The sequence below is a fragment of the Cricetulus griseus genome, chromosome 9, assembly GCF_003668045.3.
Source record: "Cricetulus griseus strain 17A/GY chromosome 9, alternate assembly CriGri-PICRH-1.0, whole genome shotgun sequence".
In the NCBI taxonomy this organism is placed as follows: domain Eukaryota; kingdom Metazoa; phylum Chordata; class Mammalia; order Rodentia; family Cricetidae; genus Cricetulus; species Cricetulus griseus.
The window spans coordinates 26576852-26595776 of NC_048602.1; the positions used below are offsets into that span (position 1 = coordinate 26576852).

The 18925-nt window shown below is 50.1% G+C and overlaps 1 protein-coding gene across 9 annotated transcripts; it reads left to right on the forward strand.

Annotated features, from left to right (window-relative positions):
- Position 1: 1 nt before the first annotated feature.
- On the forward strand, positions 2–18115 carry Zswim9 (zinc finger SWIM-type containing 9). 9 transcript variants are annotated; one of them, XM_027431308.2, is made up of 5 exons: positions 79–182; positions 738–1196; positions 1434–1717; positions 6816–7128; positions 15376–18111. In XM_027431308.2, the coding sequence occupies exons 2-5, from the start codon at positions 1185–1187 to the stop codon at positions 17350–17352; spliced, it is 2586 nt and encodes an 861-aa protein (XP_027287109.1). In that variant the 5' UTR covers positions 79–182; positions 738–1184; the 3' UTR covers positions 17353–18111. The 9 variants fall into 9 exon arrangements, with proteins under 9 accessions (XP_027287108.1, XP_027287109.1, XP_035305181.1 ...); XM_027431309.2 differs by lacking the exon at positions 79–182 and adding an exon at positions 560–655 and having other exon boundaries at positions 15376–18115; XM_027431307.2 differs by lacking the exon at positions 738–1196 and having other exon boundaries at positions 2–182.
- Positions 18116–18925: the final 810 nt, after the last annotated feature.

The following is an 18925-nucleotide window of genomic DNA, read 5'->3' on the forward strand; positions in this document are numbered from 1 at the left end:
GGGGGGCGGGGGCGGGGCCGGGCGCCGGCCTCCGCCGACGCCCGAAGGCTGCTGGGAGTTGTAGTCTCCAGAGCGTGAGGCCGCCTGGCGATGGGACGGAGTCGGGAGGGCAGGGGAGGGGCGCTGTCCCGCACAGCATGCTGGGAAGCGGCCCGGCGCCTGTCCTCCCCGTGGATGAGCCGGTGAGGCCGCGAGGTCGTGAAGGGGGAACGGGACGGGAGAGGGGGAAAGGGTCGGGGGGGGGGGTGGGTGGTGGGGGGAAGCCGCCTGGTACGCCGCGGCGGGGAGAAAGGGCGGGAGGAGCGCGCGGGGCATCCCGGGAGCAAGGGCCGGGGCCGGGCTTGGGCGCGGGGCATTGTGGGAAGTGGACGCTGCTCCGGGTTGGGTAGGTGAGTTGCGGGGGGAGGGGGCGGGCAGGGTGCAGAGCTTGGGGAGTGGAGCAGCACCGCGGGCTTGGGATGCTCGGGCCGGGAGGGGCGGTGGTGAGATGGGCCGGGAGGGGCTGGGGAGCTGGGACCCAGCTTGCAGCGGGGGGTGGGGGGGTCGGCTGCGCGGGTGCTGAAGCTGGACGCGGGGGGCGAGCATCGATCGGGGTGAAGGAGCCCGTCTGAGGACAAGGGGCCAAGTCCCGCACGAGGGACCCGCACTGGGCACGGTAGCTATTGCCGGGAACAGGGAGGGGGGGCTGCGACGCGACCCAGGAGGAGAGCCAGCCTCAGGAGGAGTATGCCCCGCAGGTGACTCGTTGGTGACACTTTTGAGTCCCGTCGGCCACAAGTGGGCCACACCCCTGTAGAAGCTTAAGGACCCGTGTGACAGGCCATGGGAAGGACGTTCTGAAGATAAGAGCATCATCGCTCTCTCTGGGAAGCATAAAGCCACAGATGGATGTAGCAGTTCCAGGGGGGTCCCATCCGAGGGGCACCAGCTGCATATCGGATACACCTAGGGAGGGAGGAAGCCCAGGTGTATGAGGAAAGTGCTTGGGATTTGAAGTCCATGCCTAGCTCTGTGGATAGATATGCTTACAGTCAATGGGAGCGCTAGAAGTTATCGCCAGGGATGGGAGATCCGTCTGATAGAAGGAGAAATCTCAGCCCGAAGCTAAGAATGCATCTACAAAGATGCCCACAGCTGGGCTGAAGGCAAATATTTAGAAGAAGTGATTCCACTTGTATCTAGAGATGGCATCTAAGGTAACTGGGACTAGAATTGAAATTGCCCCAACCGAACCTAGGGAAGCAAGCCACAGGTGGACCACAAAAATGGGCTGGAGATTCCCCTCTGGAAAACAGACAGTAAAACCACTTTGATCTGCCCAGAGACATAGGTGAGGTGTCAGCAGCTGATAGGACAGTCTGTGAATAGAGAAAATGGGGTAACCCAGGTGGGGATGGGTCTCATGTACAGTTCTTCTCCCCACTTCCATTCAGGGCCCCAAGATGGAGCTGACAGAACCCCCACCAGACACAGCGGTGCAGAAGGAGGAACAGGAATTGTTGGATCGGGCCTTCTTCTCTTGGGCTGAGTTCAGCCGATTCTTCGACAAATGGTGCCAGCAGCGACTGGTGGTCTTCTCAGTGAAGAGCTCCACCCATGTGGCCCGGAGCCCCTGGGCTAGCACGCCCCCGCTCTACAGGCTCATCCACGTGCTCAAGTACAGCTACGTACTGCTGGTGTGCAAGGATGTGCGCGTGCCCAACCAGTCCCCAGCGTGGTGCGTGAGCCTGAGCTCTGACCCTGGAGGGGGAGGGGAGCAAGGGGTGAGCCAGACAGAGCTTCCCACCCACACACCCAGTATCAGGGAGAGAAGCCCACTGTCTCCACCAAGTACAGAGAGGCCAAGCAGGACAGATTCAAGGAAGGACACTTAACTGAGGACAAGGAGAGAGACTGAGCCAGGGGACAAACATAGTCATCACAGAACAACCCAGGCTTGGTATCCAGGGTTTAGGAGAAGCCATCAGAGAAAGTGAAAGACACAATGAAACAAGGTAAAGTTAAATGGTACAATTGGTTCCCCAAATACCAGAACCAGCCAGGGAGTAAGAGGGCCAGGGTTTGCACTACTCAGGGTTTTGCACGCCTATGAAGAAACAGCCTGGGAGACTGAACTGTAAGGAAAGCCACATGACAGGCAGATATCTAATTCAATGTAGAGCCAGGTCCTGTGCTGGGAGCTGGGGATATTTCCGACTAAAATCTGCCCCATCTGGAACTTTCTGATTGGCCAGGAAGATTGATGTTAAAAGAATAAGCATGCAGGTAGTACCACCAAACGGTAGGCTGACAGTCCAAGAGAGCCTCTCGGGGCTGGGGATGTTCTCACTGATGTCTCCAGTCTTCCTTGGATGTAGGACAAGACAACCATGCTTCTGGCTAGCAAATGGTCAAGCTGCTGAGATAGGCCTTTAGAGTTCCTATTTGTCACCTGTTCTACTTCTCTTTACTGCCTCTCTCTAGCTGCCACTGCTTTGTCCTGCCTGTCTGGTGTGTGTGTGTGTGTGTGTGTGTGTGTGTGAGAGAGAGAGAGAGAGAGAGAGTGAGTGAGAGTGAGAGAGAGTTAGGGACCATTAGTTTGAAGCCATGTATAAGAGCAGAGTGCTTAAGAATACTGGCAGTCCCTTGGACTGACTGCCAGACTCCAGCTCTAGTGTGTGTTTAAGATCTTAAGAATACAGGCTGTGTCTTTGGGCTGCTGGAATCCAGCTCTACTGCTTACTAGAATGGGATGCCATTAGGCAATGGATTTCACACCTCCAAACCTCAGTTTTTACATCCCCGAAATGGGGCTGTCACATGCATACCTGCTTCCGAGGACCACTGTGAGGATATATGAGCATAAATAAGAAGGCAGTTACCCTATGCCTGATACCCAGGGCCTAAGTGATAGCTGTCATCAAAGTAGGAGCATAGACTTGGGACTGGTGTCCACCTATGATTATAGTCAGGGAAGAAATAACTTCATCTTCCTGGGCCTCTGTTTGCTCGTTTGGAAAAGAAGGAACACATTAGTGTCTATATCATAGGTTTTGAACCAATGAATTAATACCTGTTAATTGTTCAGAAGGGCATCCCACATGGAGTAAGCAAGCACTCCACAGCTATTCTTATGGGAGGTATTTCAACATTTGGTGTGGGGGTATGCTCTAGTTTGTTCCTTATTCTAGAAGTGGGGATTCAGGGGTCTGCTACCAGGGCAGCCTCAAGCACATGCCTTCACACAACTGTCTAGAGAGCGAGCACTTGCCAAAGGGACAGGCCTACTAATGCAGCCTTTACCTTTGCTAGCAGAAGCAAATTCAACAGTGAACAACCAGTTACTGAGAACCTCTTGTGCGTGTAGGCTCTTTACTGGGTATTTTGAGACCAGAGTTGGTTACCTCACCTCTTGAACTACTCAGATTCTAATGAAGGAGACAGTGACCAAAGGAACAGGAAGGGAGGGAAGAGAGAACACAACAAAAAACAAAGGAAGAAAGAAATTTCAACTAGCCACATAGAATAGTGAGCATCAAATTGAGGGTGGAGATGAGAGGTTGATAAAAGAAAAAGGAAAGTGGTCCACTCTACTTAAAATAGTTTTTTAAATTTATTTATTTTGTGGGGAAGGGAGGACTTGCCACAGTCTAGGTGTGGAGGTCAGAGAACAACTCAAGGGAGTCACTTCTCTCCTAACTTGATGTAGGTACCAAGGATCCGGTAGGCTTGGCTTGACAGCAACCCACTGAGCCATCTTGTACTTGAAATCTGAGGAAAGGTTCTAGGTTTTCTAGAAAAGATGACCAGTAAACATCTTTGGAAAGTTTTATTTATACACTTGTACATGTGTAGGTTTGTTTTTTTGTTTGTTTGTTTGTTTTTAACACGTGGTGATTGCTATCTGCAGTTACTGTCTCAGGTGTTCTACAAATGCCAGGAAGAGCCATTGGGCATGGGGTGCGTGGCTGTGGAGAGAGAACATTGCTCTAAATTTGATGACCTAGTGGATAGAAAGATTGGTTCCTAGGTAGAGAGCTCTGTGATGTGGGGGTTGGTGGCTAGTTTGGGGATACCGACTTGAACTCATTTCTGGACCCGCTTGGTTGCTCAAACCCTGCCCTCTCCAGTGCCACAGTCCAAGGACAGACCATGGCTTGAAGTCTGTAACAGGGATGGTGTCAAAGTCAGAACCTGGCAGGGTTGATTCCAGGCACTAGGGCTTCATCCTTGGGATACAGAGAAGTTCTGAAAGGCTGTGAGCAGAGTCAGTGCTGGTTTAGGAAAGTCTCATTCTTGTGGGTAGTGGTCAGGGGGACAGGGATGAGAGGCCAAGGAGGATACTGAATATCTGGAGAGTATTTGAGAATCACACTTTGCAGAGATTCAGTGGCCTTAAGTTGCCTCCAGCTCTCCAGCACCAGCGTCATTTCCCCCTAATACCTGTCTCTGTAGGACAGTGTTCCTCAGCCCTTCCCAACACACCCCAGCCTTCAAAAACACAGTCTTTAAAATCTGCAAGATTAAAAAACAATTATGTCAGGCCAGGGAGATGGCTTAGTGAGTAAAGGCTTGCCATCAAGCCTGACCCCCTAAATTCCATCCCACAGATCCAGTTAGTAGAAGGAAAGAAATGACTCCCACAAGTTGTTATTTGAGCAACACACCTGCCCTGACACATTTTTTTTTTTAATTTAAGAATAAATAAGAGGGGAAACACCCTGTCTGCTTTTGGATTAAAAAAAATGTTTTGAGAATAGCGACTACTATTTGTTAAATGTTTGCTCGCCCCCCCCCCCCCCAAGCACTGTACTCCTCTCATCAAGCCTGGAAGAATGGCAGTATTTTAGCCCCAGTTTCCAGGTGAGAAAACGGAGGCACAGGTCGTTAAAGGACCCTACACACAGTAGCCCAACCACTGTGGGAAAAAGCAAGACTTGAACCCCACAGTCTTGGTTACAAGACTCGTGCTTCTAATTTCTATCCCATCTTGCCCCATCCATCTGTATTTCAATCATGGATTGTCAGTATAGAAGACAAGTGATCCAGTTCCCTGATGGGTCTGTTGGTTCTAGGGAATCAGCCATTAGTCCAGTCAAGAAAATTGTTCTGAGCACCTCACGTGCAGTCTAAGTGTCTTGAGACTTAGAACTTAGTAGGGCGCATAGGATACGCACTGGCATCCTTCACGTCATCAAACTCTCGTATGTGTTGGTGTCTACCCTAGCCTGGGATTCATCAGAAAGGACTTCCTGAAGGAGGTGATGCTGGTGGTATGGTCTGAAGGAGCAGTCAGAGTTGAGTAGGTCTATAGGACAAAGGATGTTTTATGAAGGAAGAAAAAAAAAATGCTAGTTTGCTGGCTGTAGAGATGGAAAAAGCATGGTCCAAAGATGTTTCGAAAACAGAACGGGCAGGGCATAGTGATGGATGGTTTTGATGAGCAGGGTGGCCGAATGTGTTGCCAGGTATTTAGGTGAGATTCAGCGATTCACTCAGTGTACAGTTGTTTTTGGTGTCTGTGAATTGATTCCAAAACAACAGAGCACACAGGTGCTCAGATGGTGTAGCATTTGCATATAACCCATGCATTTCCTCCGGTAAAATTTAAGTACCTATAAGTGACTTGTAATACGTACCGTGTGCGTGTGCTTAACTGTGTTGTTCGTCTGGGGAACATGACAGGAAAGTGTGTATATATGCCGTGTAGATGGTTTGGTTTTGGTTTTCCAAGTAACTTAGATTTAAGATTAGGAGATCCACAGTAGGTGTTGGGCAAACACTGGATATATTTGTTGAGCTTCTTTGGGGGCCAGATGCTGCTCTAGGTAAAACAGGCAATTCCTGTCCACATTTGCATGTAGAGGCACTGGCATTTCCCACCACTGTACGCAGGGAAGAATGGCACATCTAGACGTCCATACTTTGTCATGTGAGTTGCCAGGACCCCACAGAGGACTTGTTTTTTCTGGCAAGATGGATGCCTTTACAGAAGAGGTGGCATCCCCTAAGTGAAGACCTGATCTAGGAGCAGAAGCCACCCAGGCTCAAAGGGACCCCTGGCCAGACTCCAACAAATGACAACGAACTGTCCTTAGAAAATAAACAGGGTAGAATCTTGGGAATGTACCATTTTTGGGTAGATCAAATGTGGGTGTGTGTTACTTCCACCTGATACCACTGTGGGACCTAAATGTTTGGGTTTCTATTTATTATAATTTATATATGTAAGAATTTTCTGGTCCCAGCACTGAGGCAAGGAGATTGTGAGTTCAAGGCAAGCCTGGGTTGCACAGCATGACTATCTCAAACACCAAAATAGATCACTTTTCTAACTTTATATTTTAATATTTTGAATAAGGGGGGAAAGTCTCAAATTATTTTTCTTTTTAATCTGCTGGGTTTCTGAGGAGAAAAGAGGTGTCTTGGGGAGATTTTTCATTATGTTGTTGATCCTGAGGACAAACGCCTGTCTCAGGAGCAATTTGGAGACAAGGGAACATCATTTTGGGGGGATCCGCTACTGACATTTACTAGACTACCAAGGAACCATGAAATCCTTACTATCACATAGCAGGCAGTGTATATTACAAGGGCCATTAAACTAAGGATCCTATGTGGAAAGTCTGTTATCACTTCCCTATTACCATATCCAGAGAAAATGAGACACTGAGACTTAACAAATTCACCCAGCTGGTGCATTCTTGAGGCTCTCCACTCTTCCCTATCCTTGAAACTTAATGAGGGGGAGGGGTGGGAGGGAGGGGCAGAGAAAGCAAACGGAACCAAGACTGCACATAGGGTTGTGACAGAGGCGCTGGTGGTTCCCTCTGCAGGCCTCCCCAGCCCAGCTGCCCAGCCTTCATCACTGTCAAGCTGAGCCCTTTGCGGGATCGACTCGTGGTGTCTGAGTGCCAGCTGACCCACTCGCACCCCGCCTGCCCACGCGAGTTCGCCTATCACTTCCGCCCGGGCCACTTGCTGGCCAATGCCTGCCTGCCAGTCCGCATCACCAACAAGATCTCCAAGCAGTTTGTGGCCCCTGCTGATGTGCGCCGCCTGCTGTCCCACTGCAAGGGCCCAGACCACGGGGTCCTGGATGCCCTGCAAGTACTTGAGGGGCTCTTCCGCACAGATCCGGAGGCCAAGGTAGGGTTTCCCAGGAGGCAGCATTGGGCGGGGAGAACCACACTGAGCGGCTTCGTGGGTGGATCATTCATTTCTCTGGCCACACATTCATTCACCCGTTTATTCAGCAAACACCTGCTAGGGTACTAAGGGTGCAGCCACAGTCCATCCTTGAGTTCAGGCTGCCCCACAGCAGCGTTTTGTCCTGTGCAGGCGCTCTGATTCTGTGTTGCGATATATGGGAGCCCTAGACGTGCATGACTGATGAGCACTTAAAATGCAACTAGTACTATAAGGGTCTGCGTTCATTTGAACCAAATGAAACTTAAATAGGCATGTATGGCCATGGACTGTCTTGCAGAAGTTCTAGTGACAGAAACAAAAATACCCAGATAGGACATCAATTGCGTACTAGAAAAAAGAGGAGCCAAGAAAGGGAAGGTGCAATCTAAATTTTTCCAACGTGGACGATGAAAACAGAAAGTGCATAAATAAGTCCACTGTTTAATGAATGTTCCCAAGGATTGTGCCCCGGAACTCAACGCCCAGGAAGCTGTGTTACATAGTGCAGTAGAGTGAAGAGTTGTAAAGCAGAAGCTGGGGATATGCAGAAAGATTGTAAGGTGTTGTTGACTAGCTGTTGCTCATTTTCCAGCTCCTGGGGATAGAACTCAAAGCCTATTGCATGCTGGGCAAGCGTTCTACCACTGAGACACACCTCCAAACCCTCACGGGGCGAGGGGGGGGGGTGTCCGGACCAGCGTTCCACCTCTGGGCTGCATCTCCAGCCCCAACTTTCTGTACTGAATTTTATTTCTGATACCCAGTATAGTAGCTGTTGCCCTCATATGCCCTTGATCATTTGAAATGATTAAGGAGCCAGGTTTTTGGCTGGTTGGCTGGTTCAGGTTTGTTTGCTTTATTTCATATTGCTGTTGTTTGGTTGTTGGGGTGTGGGTGCATCCATGTGCCTGAGGCTGACCTTGATTACTTTCCTTTTTTTTTTTTTTTTTTTTTTGTTTTTCGAGACGAGACATAGTTTCTCTTGTGTAGCTTTGAAGCCTATCCTGGCACTCCTCTGGAGACCAGACTGGCCTAGAACTCACAGAGATCCGCCTGCCTCTGCCTCCCGAGTGCTGGGATTAAAGGCGTGCGCCACCAATGCCCAGCTTTTTCCAAAATTATTTAAATGTATTATTTTTTTGTGGGGATGGGTGGGTATGCAGGTATACCCATGCCACAGCTTGCACGTAGAGGTCAAAGGACAATTTTCAAGAATCAGTTCTTTCCTTCTATCCTATAGGTCCTGGGCATCAGACTCTGGTGCTCAGGCTTGGTTGTGAGCACTTTGACCTGCTGGGCCACCTCGCTGGCCCCTCCATCTCTATCCACACACACACACACACAGGATTTCTCTGTATTGTTTTGGATCCTATCCTGGAACTTACTCTGTAGACCAGGCTGGTCTCGAACTCACAGAGATCCGCCTGCCTCTGCCTTCCGAGTACTGGGATTACAGGCGTGCGCCACCAACGCCCCCGGCCCCCTCCATCTCTATTTCTTGAAACAGAGACTCTTGCTGAAACTGAAACTCATTAATTTGACTAGGCTGGCTACCTGACCAATGAGCTTCAGGGATCTACCTGTCTCTGCCCCCACCCCACTGGTTTTTTATATGGGTTCTAGACATCTGAAATTAGGTCCCTGTAATTGAGTGGCAGGTACTTTATTAACTGCCATTTCCTCAGCCCAGTACTAGAGTTTTTAAGTAATTGAATTTAAACAGGCATCATCACTAGCGTGCTTTTACATCAGGTAGTACAGGGCAGTACATGTGCAGGTAAGCTTGCATTTCTGTATTACTATTATATACATATATACATATACATATATATATGCGCACATATCCAGTGTACAAAACTGTGTTCGTGAGATATCCATTCAAGGGAACTGTGTTTGGACCTTAGTCACCAACCCCACATCAGCCTCTTCCCTCCTCATCCTCTTTCCTAATAACCCTCCTTGATTTTCATTATGTATATTTTCTGATTGTCCATCTGGGAGAAAAATGCGTTCTTTTTCTGTTTCAGTGTGACTTGCTAAGTGTGATCTCCAGGGGCCGTCCATGTCCCTGTAATTGACAGATGACCTAATACTGTTCTCTATGGCCAAGTAAAACTCCATTACCCTTAGTCCACAACCTGCCTGCATGTGTGCGCACACACACACACACACACACACACACACACACACACACACACACACACACACTCCACTCAATAATGCTGTGTATTCTACACATCATTTGCATCTCTTTTTCTGGTTGGTTGTTTGAGACAAGGGCTCATGGTAGCCCAGGCTGGCCCGGAACTGGCTGTGTACCTAAAGATGACCTTGAACTCCTGCTGGGAATGCTGTAGTATGCTACTGTGTCTAACACACTAATGGTTTGTCTCGCTGTGCATGCTGAAGAATGCCAAATGCCAACGTCCTCCCTTCTTTCTCTGGGGCTTGGTCAGTTCCCCTGAGAAAAGCCTTCCCACCTCCTGACCGGGGGGGGGGGGGGGGGGGGGGGTGAAGGCCAGACTGCCAGGGTCTAGCAACCCTGTGGGGAAGAGACTGGAGCTGGCAGTCAGCATGATGCATGCCAACCCTCCATGGAGCTTGGAATCTCCCTCCTTCATCCTCAGGTAAGCTTGCTGTCCCCAAGGCCAGCAGCCTTTTCCATTTATCCTATCTACAAAATAAACCTCTTGTCATTTACAAGACCAACAGCCCTCACCTGGTCTTAAGGGAATGTCCTGTGTTGCCTGGTCCTGATGGGGGACTCCACTATTGGTTTCTGCTATTTCCCATCTGCTCACTTAGGGGTCATAGTTTTTTCGGGTGGCATGACAATCCATTTCCTCACCTGCTTTCCAGTTTCCAAGGTAAGTTTTGCACCTATCATCTTTTCTCTTTGTGGTTGAGGAGATAGTGGGGTGCTCGGTCCATCCTCTTGCATAGCTTCACCCGGTTTCTTTCACTTACAAGTCTTTGCGAGACTTTTATATTATAAAGCATATCAGTATTCTGAAAAGGAGTTCTGTATTGTCATCCCCAAAGTAGATCAGCAGCGTTCATATTTTCCTTTCATTTGGCAAGTTTTCTAAATAAGGGTGCATTGGCTTTACATCACTGTACTGAAATGCCCAAGGCCATGAACTTACAAAGTAAAGAGGTTCATTTAGTTCACAGTTCTAGAGGTTCAGGTCAAGAATCAGCAGCCTGGCTGGGCGATGGTAGCACTTGCCATTAATCCCAGCACTCAAGAGGCAGAGGCAGAGGCAGGCGGATCTCTGTGAGTTTGAGGCCAGCCTGGTCTCCAGAGAGAGTGACAGGACAGCTAGGACTACACAGAGAAACCCTGTCTCGAAAAACAACAGCAACAAGCCCCCCCCCAAAAAAAAAGAATCAACAGCCTCATTGCTTTGGACCTCTGGCACGGTGGTACATCATGTGGGGAGCACGTGGCAGAGCAAACTGCTCAAGGCCCTGGAAAGACGGCAAGCAGGGAAGCTTCGAAGGCAGATGGGAGTCATGGTCTTTCAAATGCATATGCCAGTGAACTAAAGACCTCATAAGACCCCAAGGAGAACAAGCCTTTGACACATACACCATTGCGGGACACTGCTAGTACTGACAGACATAGCAGAGATTGTCTTAGAAAGCTCAGTGCCTGGCCCTTTTCTTTGTATTTCATTGACTGAAGCCAACCATGATGCCACTCACCTGCCAAGTACATGAGGTACGCAAATGCTCAGTGCCCAGGATAGAGAAAACTGGAGTCACTTGACTTGCTTTGCGTATGAAATGTCTCCCATGGGCTTGGGCACATGGTCTCTGGTTTGTGACTTGCTTTAGGATGTTGTAGAGCCTCAGTGAGATGGAGCATTGCTGAAGGGTGTGGGACACTGAGCGAGAGTCTCGAGTCTTTATAGCTTGGCCCAACTTCCTGTTGGAGTTGTCTTCCTGGCTGCAGTCACAGGTGACCATCCACTCACACTACTCCATCCCCACCCCTGCCCTGAAGGACTGTAGCCCCTCATACTGTAAGCCAAAATAAACTCTTCCCCACCTCAGTTGTTTCTTAGCAAGTATCTGGTCACAGGGATGAGAAAAATAACCAGTACATCATACAAAGGACCAAGACAAGGGCTGTGTTATCATCACCTTCCCCAAGTTTTGATAATGTTTATATCGCATCAGCCATTTTGAGGGGATACAGTCAAGGCTGGCAATGTGATTTATTGTTCTTGATATGTTCTAGAAGCTTCCCATGCATTATGGCAGTTCTGTTTTCTAGCTGTGGGATAGTGAATGCATTATAAATGGGTAACTTAGGTTCATCTGTAAATAGAGATGATGATGACAATAGACATTATTTTATAGGGTTGTCAAGTAAGGATTAAGGTGTGTGTCAGGCAATGTATGAACTTTTCCTCAGGAGATAAACAATGTCTATTCACCTCAGACAGGGCACCAACAACATACCCAAGAAGCAGTTCCACCTAAGTCTAGCTTGGAAAACTGGTGAGTTTATTTAGGGTTACAGGAGCATGGTTAGTTTACAAGGAGCTAAATTACTGGGGTGGGGGGAATGTCTCCTAGCAACCAGTAATATCCTGTATATCTTGGGGAGGGGCTGGTTTTCTTGAATCATTCCCTACCATCATGCTGGAGCTTCATTGGCCCAATCTTGTGCAGGTCTCAGACAAAGGTAGGTGTGTGTGTGTGTGTGTGTGTGTCTGTGTGTGTGTGTGTGTGTGTGTGTGTGTGTGTGTGTGTGTGTGTACAGCTGCTAAAATCTCAAGAGAACAACTGCCATGTATTACCTAGATCTAGATGACAGTGTTCCGTAATAGTGAGATAGGGACAGAGAGAGAGAATCCAGAAAGGAAGAAGACCTTTATATTCTAACTATTTAGCTATTGTCACTTCCTCATTTTTTCCCTTCAAAACAGAGCAGACACTAATATCGCTCTGGTCACATGAAATGGAAAAGGTGTACCTGTAATATAGGGAGGCATGAGTGGGAGCAATAAGTGTTGGCATTTCTAAAAGCCTCTACCCACTACCTGCCCACACCTGAAGCCATGCTCCTTAAGCTTTTCCATCTCTGCAGAGGCACCAGTGTGCACAAAGCTAGATCCTGTGAGTCTGGCCCTATGCCCAAGCCACATGGACTCAAATCCTTCCTCTGCCACTTCCTGTCTGGGTGACCCAGACAAGCAACTGGCCCCTCCGTGTCTCAGTTTCTCCTCTCGGTAAGGGAGTGGGTAATTACAGGGCACGTGTTGTGGGGTTATTAAATGGTTTGGAGGCATGCCTAGGAGAGAAGCTGCTCCGTGCATGACTGATATTCCTAAGCACTTTATTCACCTAGAATCGTCCACTTAAGATCCATCTCCCTTCGGTTTGCTGCCTGTCCCGTGTACACACTCAGCGTTGCACCTTATTTACACCCTTCCATGCCAGGAGCACGACTCAGCATCCTGCTTGCAGAGCCCCCCGGTCATCAAATCTCAGCACATCCGCTAAGTGTCACCCACACATCTCTCCCACCCTGCCTCTCCCACACACACACACCCCCTGCGACTCCCAAAGGCCTGAACCTAGGTCCTAGAGCCACCACTTGCTAACCTCAAGACTTGGGCAGATCACTCCCCTGGTGCTGTTGGGAGGTCTTTGTGGCCACTCTGGGGTTCAGTGATTCACTAGGAGTCACAGAAGACAAAGTATTTTATACTCAGAGTTGGACATATTTTAAGTAAATTCAAATGACAGTGTAAAATGAGGTTGGCTGGAGGGATGGCTCAGAGGTTAAGAGCACCGGCTGCTCTTCCAGAGGACCCGGTTCAACTCCCAGCAACCACCTAGAGGCTCACAACTGTAACTACAGTTCCCAGAGGACCCAACACACTCTTTCAGGCCTCCCAGGGCACCAGACACACACGTGATTCACAGCCATACATGGCATAAGAAAAAAAAAAATACACATAGGATTATTTTAAGTAATAATGTCTAGAAATATTGTAGTAGAACTATAACTGAGTCAATGACAAACTTACTGTATTTTTTTTCTTAAAATATTTTGGATCTCACCACAGGTATGGTGGTACATGCCTTTAATCCCAGCACTCGGGAGGCAGAGACAGGAGGATCTCTCTGAGTTCGAGGCCAGCCTGGTCTACAGAGCAAATTCCAAGACAGCCAGGGCTACACAGAACAACCCTGTCTTGGGAAAAACAAAAACAAATGGTGTGTGGGTGGGTGTGTTATGTTGAATCTCAGTACCCTTTGGGGTGCTACGTGTGTGATTTTAGGCTTAGGAAAGCAAAGTCTTTCTTCTCTTTGAATTCTGCTGAACCTGTTTTGTTTAGCAGATATCTGTCTTTGTCTCTCTGTATATGGGCCTGTGTGGCTATGCTTATGTGTGTATGCATGTTGCGAGTAGCTAAGCATAAGGGTGTGCAGAAGCCAGAGCTGGCCATCATCTGTCTTGCTCTGTCTCTGTCATATTGCCTTGAGACGGGATCTCATGCTGAAGTGAAACCTTGCTGTTTTCTGCTAGGCTGGTGGTCTCCCTGCTCTCAGTATCTTCCTGTCTTTGCTTCCCAGTGCTGGGGTCACAGTTAACAGCTGTGCCCAGTTTTTTATGTGGGTGCTCATGCTGCCCATTGAGCCATCTACTAAGTCAGACCCCCAGGTTTAGTAGATTTTTCTTAAGGCTGAACATGATGCAGTGTTTTTTAAATAGTCTTGCGGGATGAAGTCGTGTTATGGCAGAGTGGCTGTAGAGGGGGTCTCTGATTAAATTGGATTCAAATCCTGTTTGCCCTGCTGTGGGTTATTTCTTTCAGAAACTGGCCAAAGGAGCCGCAGGACTGGCCCAGGATCTAGAACTGGTGTTGTGGCTCAGTTGGTAGAGTGCTTGCTTGGTTGGTTCCCTGGGTTCCACCCCCAGCACCTAATAGAATTCCAACATAGTGCTACATGCCTGTAACCCCACAACTTGGAAGGTAGACGGAAGGATCAGAAGTTCAAGGCTCATTCTTAGCTACATAATTTGAGACCAACCTAGGCTACATGAAACCCTGTCTTGGGGTGGGGAGAGTCTTTGAACAGACACTCAATCTGGTAATTTATGAACTTGGACTCTTAGAGAGTACATGTTACTTCTTAGTAGTGATGTTGCTTGCCCCAGACAATGTACAAGACACATGAATGCATTTCATCCCACAGGACTTGCTATTGCCATTTTAGAGATGAGACAGAGGTGAGGCAAGCTGCCAGAAGCCACTCAGCCAGAAAGAAGGGGGGTATGGGATCTCAGGTGAGGCAGTCTGGTCTAGAAAGCTTTGTTTTTAACTGTGGTTCCCTTGTTCAGGGCTTGGAGGAATAAACAGTTCTAAAAGAGGAAACCAGCAGGAACAGAGGTTAAAGAGGAAACTGAGGCAGGGAGGTAAACTCAAGCCCATGAGGTAGGCAGGAAGGCTCAAATCAACACCATTTAATCTGCTTCCACAATCTGCTACTTAACCATAGCCCTCAAACCAAAGCCATGGGGACACCCTGGGAGACTTGCCTAAGCAGTTTCAAAGTCTCAGCTCCCCAGAGACAGTGAGTCCAGATGGCTGCTTATCTTTTGCAGCTCCTGTTGCCAGTAGTGGTCCAAGGCCCTTGCATAGACTGCTCCTAGGTGCAGAAAGAAGTAACACCCAGCTTCCAGCAGCAGCAGCAACTAGGACTCAAGAGTATCACAGGGGCTAATCACATGCAAATATCCCAGTATTGTCAAATCAGATCAATCAGGGTGTCCTGATCTCAAACGCTGGAGAACTACTAGTTTATAAGAGTGCCGGATTTTGATTTTATTACACTGCCTCTTAGCAATCAAAAGATTCTGTGCAAATGCATGAACGAATGGATTTGCATTTCTGCAGAGGAAGCATGTGTCCCGGGAATTGGGCAGGACGCGCGTGCGCGGACACACATATACACACACACACACAGAGAGAGAGAGAGAGACACAGAGACAGAGACAGACACGGTGTGACACACACACACACACAGAGAGAGAGAGAGAGAGAGAGAGAGAGAGAGAGAGAGAGAGAGACGGTGTGCCACACACACAGAGACAGACAGACAGACAGACAGACAGACAGACAGACAGACAGACACGGTGTGCCCTGACCTCTTTCCTTGCCTCCCTGCCCGCACCCACAGGTGAAGCTGGTGTTCGTAGAAGACCAAGCGATGGTGGAGACGGTGTTTCTCCTGACGTCACGCACCAGGGCGCTGCTGCGGCGCTTCCCACGCATCCTGTTAGTGGACCGGCTACCGGGGCTGCAGGGCGCGCTGGACCTGATGGCGGTGCTGTGTGTGGATAGCGCGGGCCGTGCGCGCCAGACTGCCTGCTGCGTGGCGCGCCCCGGCACCCCCAGCCTGCTGAGGTTCATGCTGGTCTCCCTGCTGCAAAGCGCTCCAGATGTGAAAGGCCGGGTGCGCTGCCTCACAGCTGGACCGGAGGTGGCCGGGCAGCTGCGCGCAGTTCGCCAGCTGTTGCCGTGCGCGCGCGTGCAGATCTGTCGCGCTCAGGGTCTGGAGACGCTCTTCAGTAAGGCACAGGAGCTGGGCGGTGCCAGCCAGGAGGATCCAGACCTGTGGCCACTCCTCTGCCGCCTGGCAGACTCCAAATCCTATACCGCTTATAGCGAGGCGCTGGCTGAGCTCCGTTCCCAGGCTCCAACTGCCTTCATCCGATACTTTGAGCATAACTGGGCACCCCGCCACGACATGTGGGTACGTTTCCGTGCCTACGAAGCAACCCGCGACCTGGATGCCTGTGCTCTAGTGCGTGGCCATCGAAGGCGACTTCTGCGGCGCCTCAACCCCTCTCACAGTGTGGCTCAGTGCCTTCGCGACCTAGTAGCCATGCAGTGGGCTGATGCGACTGGAGAGGCGGCCTCTGAGGGTGCTCATGGTGACAGAGCGTTGCTGGAGAGTGAGCCCAGGAATAGAGCACAGACGGAGAAACACAAGGTGAGGGGTGCAGAGAGCAGCAACTGGGGAGGGCCAGAGCGAGACAGCGAGAAGGGGAAGGGATTCCAGTCGAGAGACCCACAAGGAGTCTGGTCGGAGAATCAGAAGGTGAGGGGCCCTGAAGGGACAGGAGCCCCGCTGGAAAAAGAGCACTTGAGAGGGCCAGAGGTCAGAGACTGGAGGGGAAGCCAGGTGGAGGATGGAAGGGCTAGGGTGCTGGGGCCCGCAGACCGGAGAGGCACCCAGGTGGAGCCTGAGAAGACCGACAGTCTCGAAGGAAGTCCCTGGAGGGGCGTCAGATTGCAAGAGGAGCAGGCGCTTCTCGCGAACCCTCACGATTGGAAAGGGCCTCAGTTTGAGATGGACAAGGGGGTAGACATTAGGAAGTGGAAGGAGGCCCGTGCGGAGAAGCCCCTGGAGTTGGTCCCCGAGAACGGAGAGCAGAGGGGCCCCCAGTGGGGCGGTGAGGGGCAAAAAGAGCTGGAGATTGCAGAGGAGAAAGACGGGAGGTTTCCAGTCAAAAGGAGACGGGGCCTCGAGGACATCGTTGTGGTTCATTTGGAGGGTGCAAGAGCTGCAGGCATAGCAAATGGGGGTGAAGGGGGACCCCAAACTGTGAGCTCCAAAAATGGAGGACAGCAGATGGAATTTGGGGACCCAGAGGGGAGGCTTCCAGGGCTGGGGAATGGGGTGCTATGCACCGCCCCTGTGCGGACTGTGTTGGAGGGCAATCCAGAATGGGCAGTGGCAAGGGTCGAGTCCCTGGCCACAGGGGAGATAGTAAAAGGAGGAGGTGAAGAAGGCCCAGGGGAACCAAAGAGGCTTTGCCGCCCCTGCAGAGATGAGGGGGTGGACTGCGAGCCACTAGCCAAGTTCCGAGCAGCCTGTGGGCCAGAGCTGGCAGACTTAGTGGCCGAGGAGCTGGCCTTTGCCAGGCAGCACGGGACCCGAGGTTTCCACTGGACCGGAGCGGGCTTTGCGCTTAAGGATGGCACCTCAGACTTCTTCTTGGATGGGGCCCTGACACACTGCAGCTGCTCAATCCATGCTGCCAGACGCCTGCCCTGCAGACACCTCTTTGCTGCGCGTCTCCTCACAGGGGCAGCCTTGTTCCACATGGACCTGCTCAGAGATTGCTGGGGGAGATCCCAGGAACCCTGACCCTGTGCACTTCTGCCTGCTACCCTCCACATGGAGGGCAGAAACATATTCTTTGATCCCAAAGATAATAGGGCTCAGGCACAATGGGCCACCCCAGCCCTTCTAATCACCTGAGTCATCGAAGGACCTCCTCCTGGCCCTCTTCCTCTATATCCTAGAGGATGCTGGCTATGGTCTCTCGAGATCCTGGAGCCACACCCGTGGGCTGTGCTGACGGCCAGGGCACAGTGAAAGGACATTGCTCTGGAGAAGAAATGCGTGGGGAGAGGTGTAGACAGGATCAGCCAAGACAGAAGACAAGAAAAGGACAGTGCCGGGGCAGGGGGAGGCTCAGTGGAGGTTACAAAAAGAAGCCAAGGTATGGGGACACTGACAGAAGTAAAGACTGGGAGCCCTGGGGACTATGAGATTGAAAGGGGGGAATCCAGGGAGAGCGAACAAGGCTGAAAGAGGAGAGGAGAAAAGAAGGGGGGGCTTCCGAAGGAGAAGTGGGGAAAGATAGGAGAAGGGAGGGCAAGAGATGGGACCAGGGGAAGTGAAGCCCTGGGGAAGAGAGGGTGGTAAGGGGAGGAGACAATTTTCAAAGGACATAGGGAGAGAAAAGATGATAGGATGACCTGGGGACCTGGCCATTTCTCAGGGTGGGGCAGGGAAATGGCCCTGAAGATCTAGTGGGACAACCTAAAGACTGCCTCAGAGGGAAGGGAACTAACTGAACGCCTGTGTTTTGAGATTGAAATAAACAGCATTATTTTGGTCTCCAGGCTGAGTTCATGGCTTCTGGGGGAAGGGAGGGGGCAGGGGACCCAGATCCAGAGGAAAAATGAAATGGCCCAGCATCCTTTTGTTCTTTCTGCCAGTGACCTTCTTCTGGGATGAATGGAGGGTTCACAATTAGTCCACTGCTAGGACAACTGATGTGTCATCCTCTTCTGAACCACTTCACAACCATAGCAATTTCAGACGTTTGACCATGCCCAAGTCCTCTTGGTGATTAGTTTGAGAATGGGCTTTTGACCAACAAAGTCTTCTCAAGTGGAGGCAGGACTTCTAGGAAAGATTGTCTTACTCTCAAAATGTTGCAAAATGAGATGATTCTAGACATACTCACACTCCAGTCACCTCAGGCCAATGTAGAGATAAAGCCCATACTGAGCAGGAGTAGAGAACCCAGAGATGAACATCTTATGCCAAAGAGATGGTTCAGCAGGTTAAAATTTTTAAAAACAGAAAATAAAATTTAAAAAAGGTTGCCTTGAAAACCTGATGATATGAATTCAATCCTCAGAGCCCACAGTGGAAGGAGAGAGCTGGCTCCCGAAAGTTGTTCTCGCCTCCACATGCATACATTCACACACACACACACACACACACACACACACACACTGGGGGGGGGGGAGAATAAATCAGAAATATCTAGATTCCTGCTGGATTCTGGATCCGGGTCCTAGGGTTTGTTCTGATGCGATGCTTCTGAAGTGAAAGATGTTATCATGAACACTGGCATGACTTTGGGGTTCTGTGTGCACAGCTAATACAAGGAACCTAAGTCAATAGTAGGCTACAAAATCCA

Coding starts and splice junctions, on each gene's coding strand:
- Zswim9 (XM_027431307.2), top strand. CDS start 138: ATGCTGGGAAGCGGCCCGGCGCCTGTCCTCCCCGTGGATGAGCCG. Junction 1,718..6,815: donor CCCAACCAGTCCCCAGCGTG/GTGCGTGAGCCT, acceptor TTCCCTCTGCAG/GCCTCCCCAGCCCAGCTGCC. Junction 7,129..15,375: donor GCACAGATCCGGAGGCCAAG/GTAGGGTTTCCC, acceptor CCGCACCCACAG/GTGAAGCTGGTGTTCGTAGA.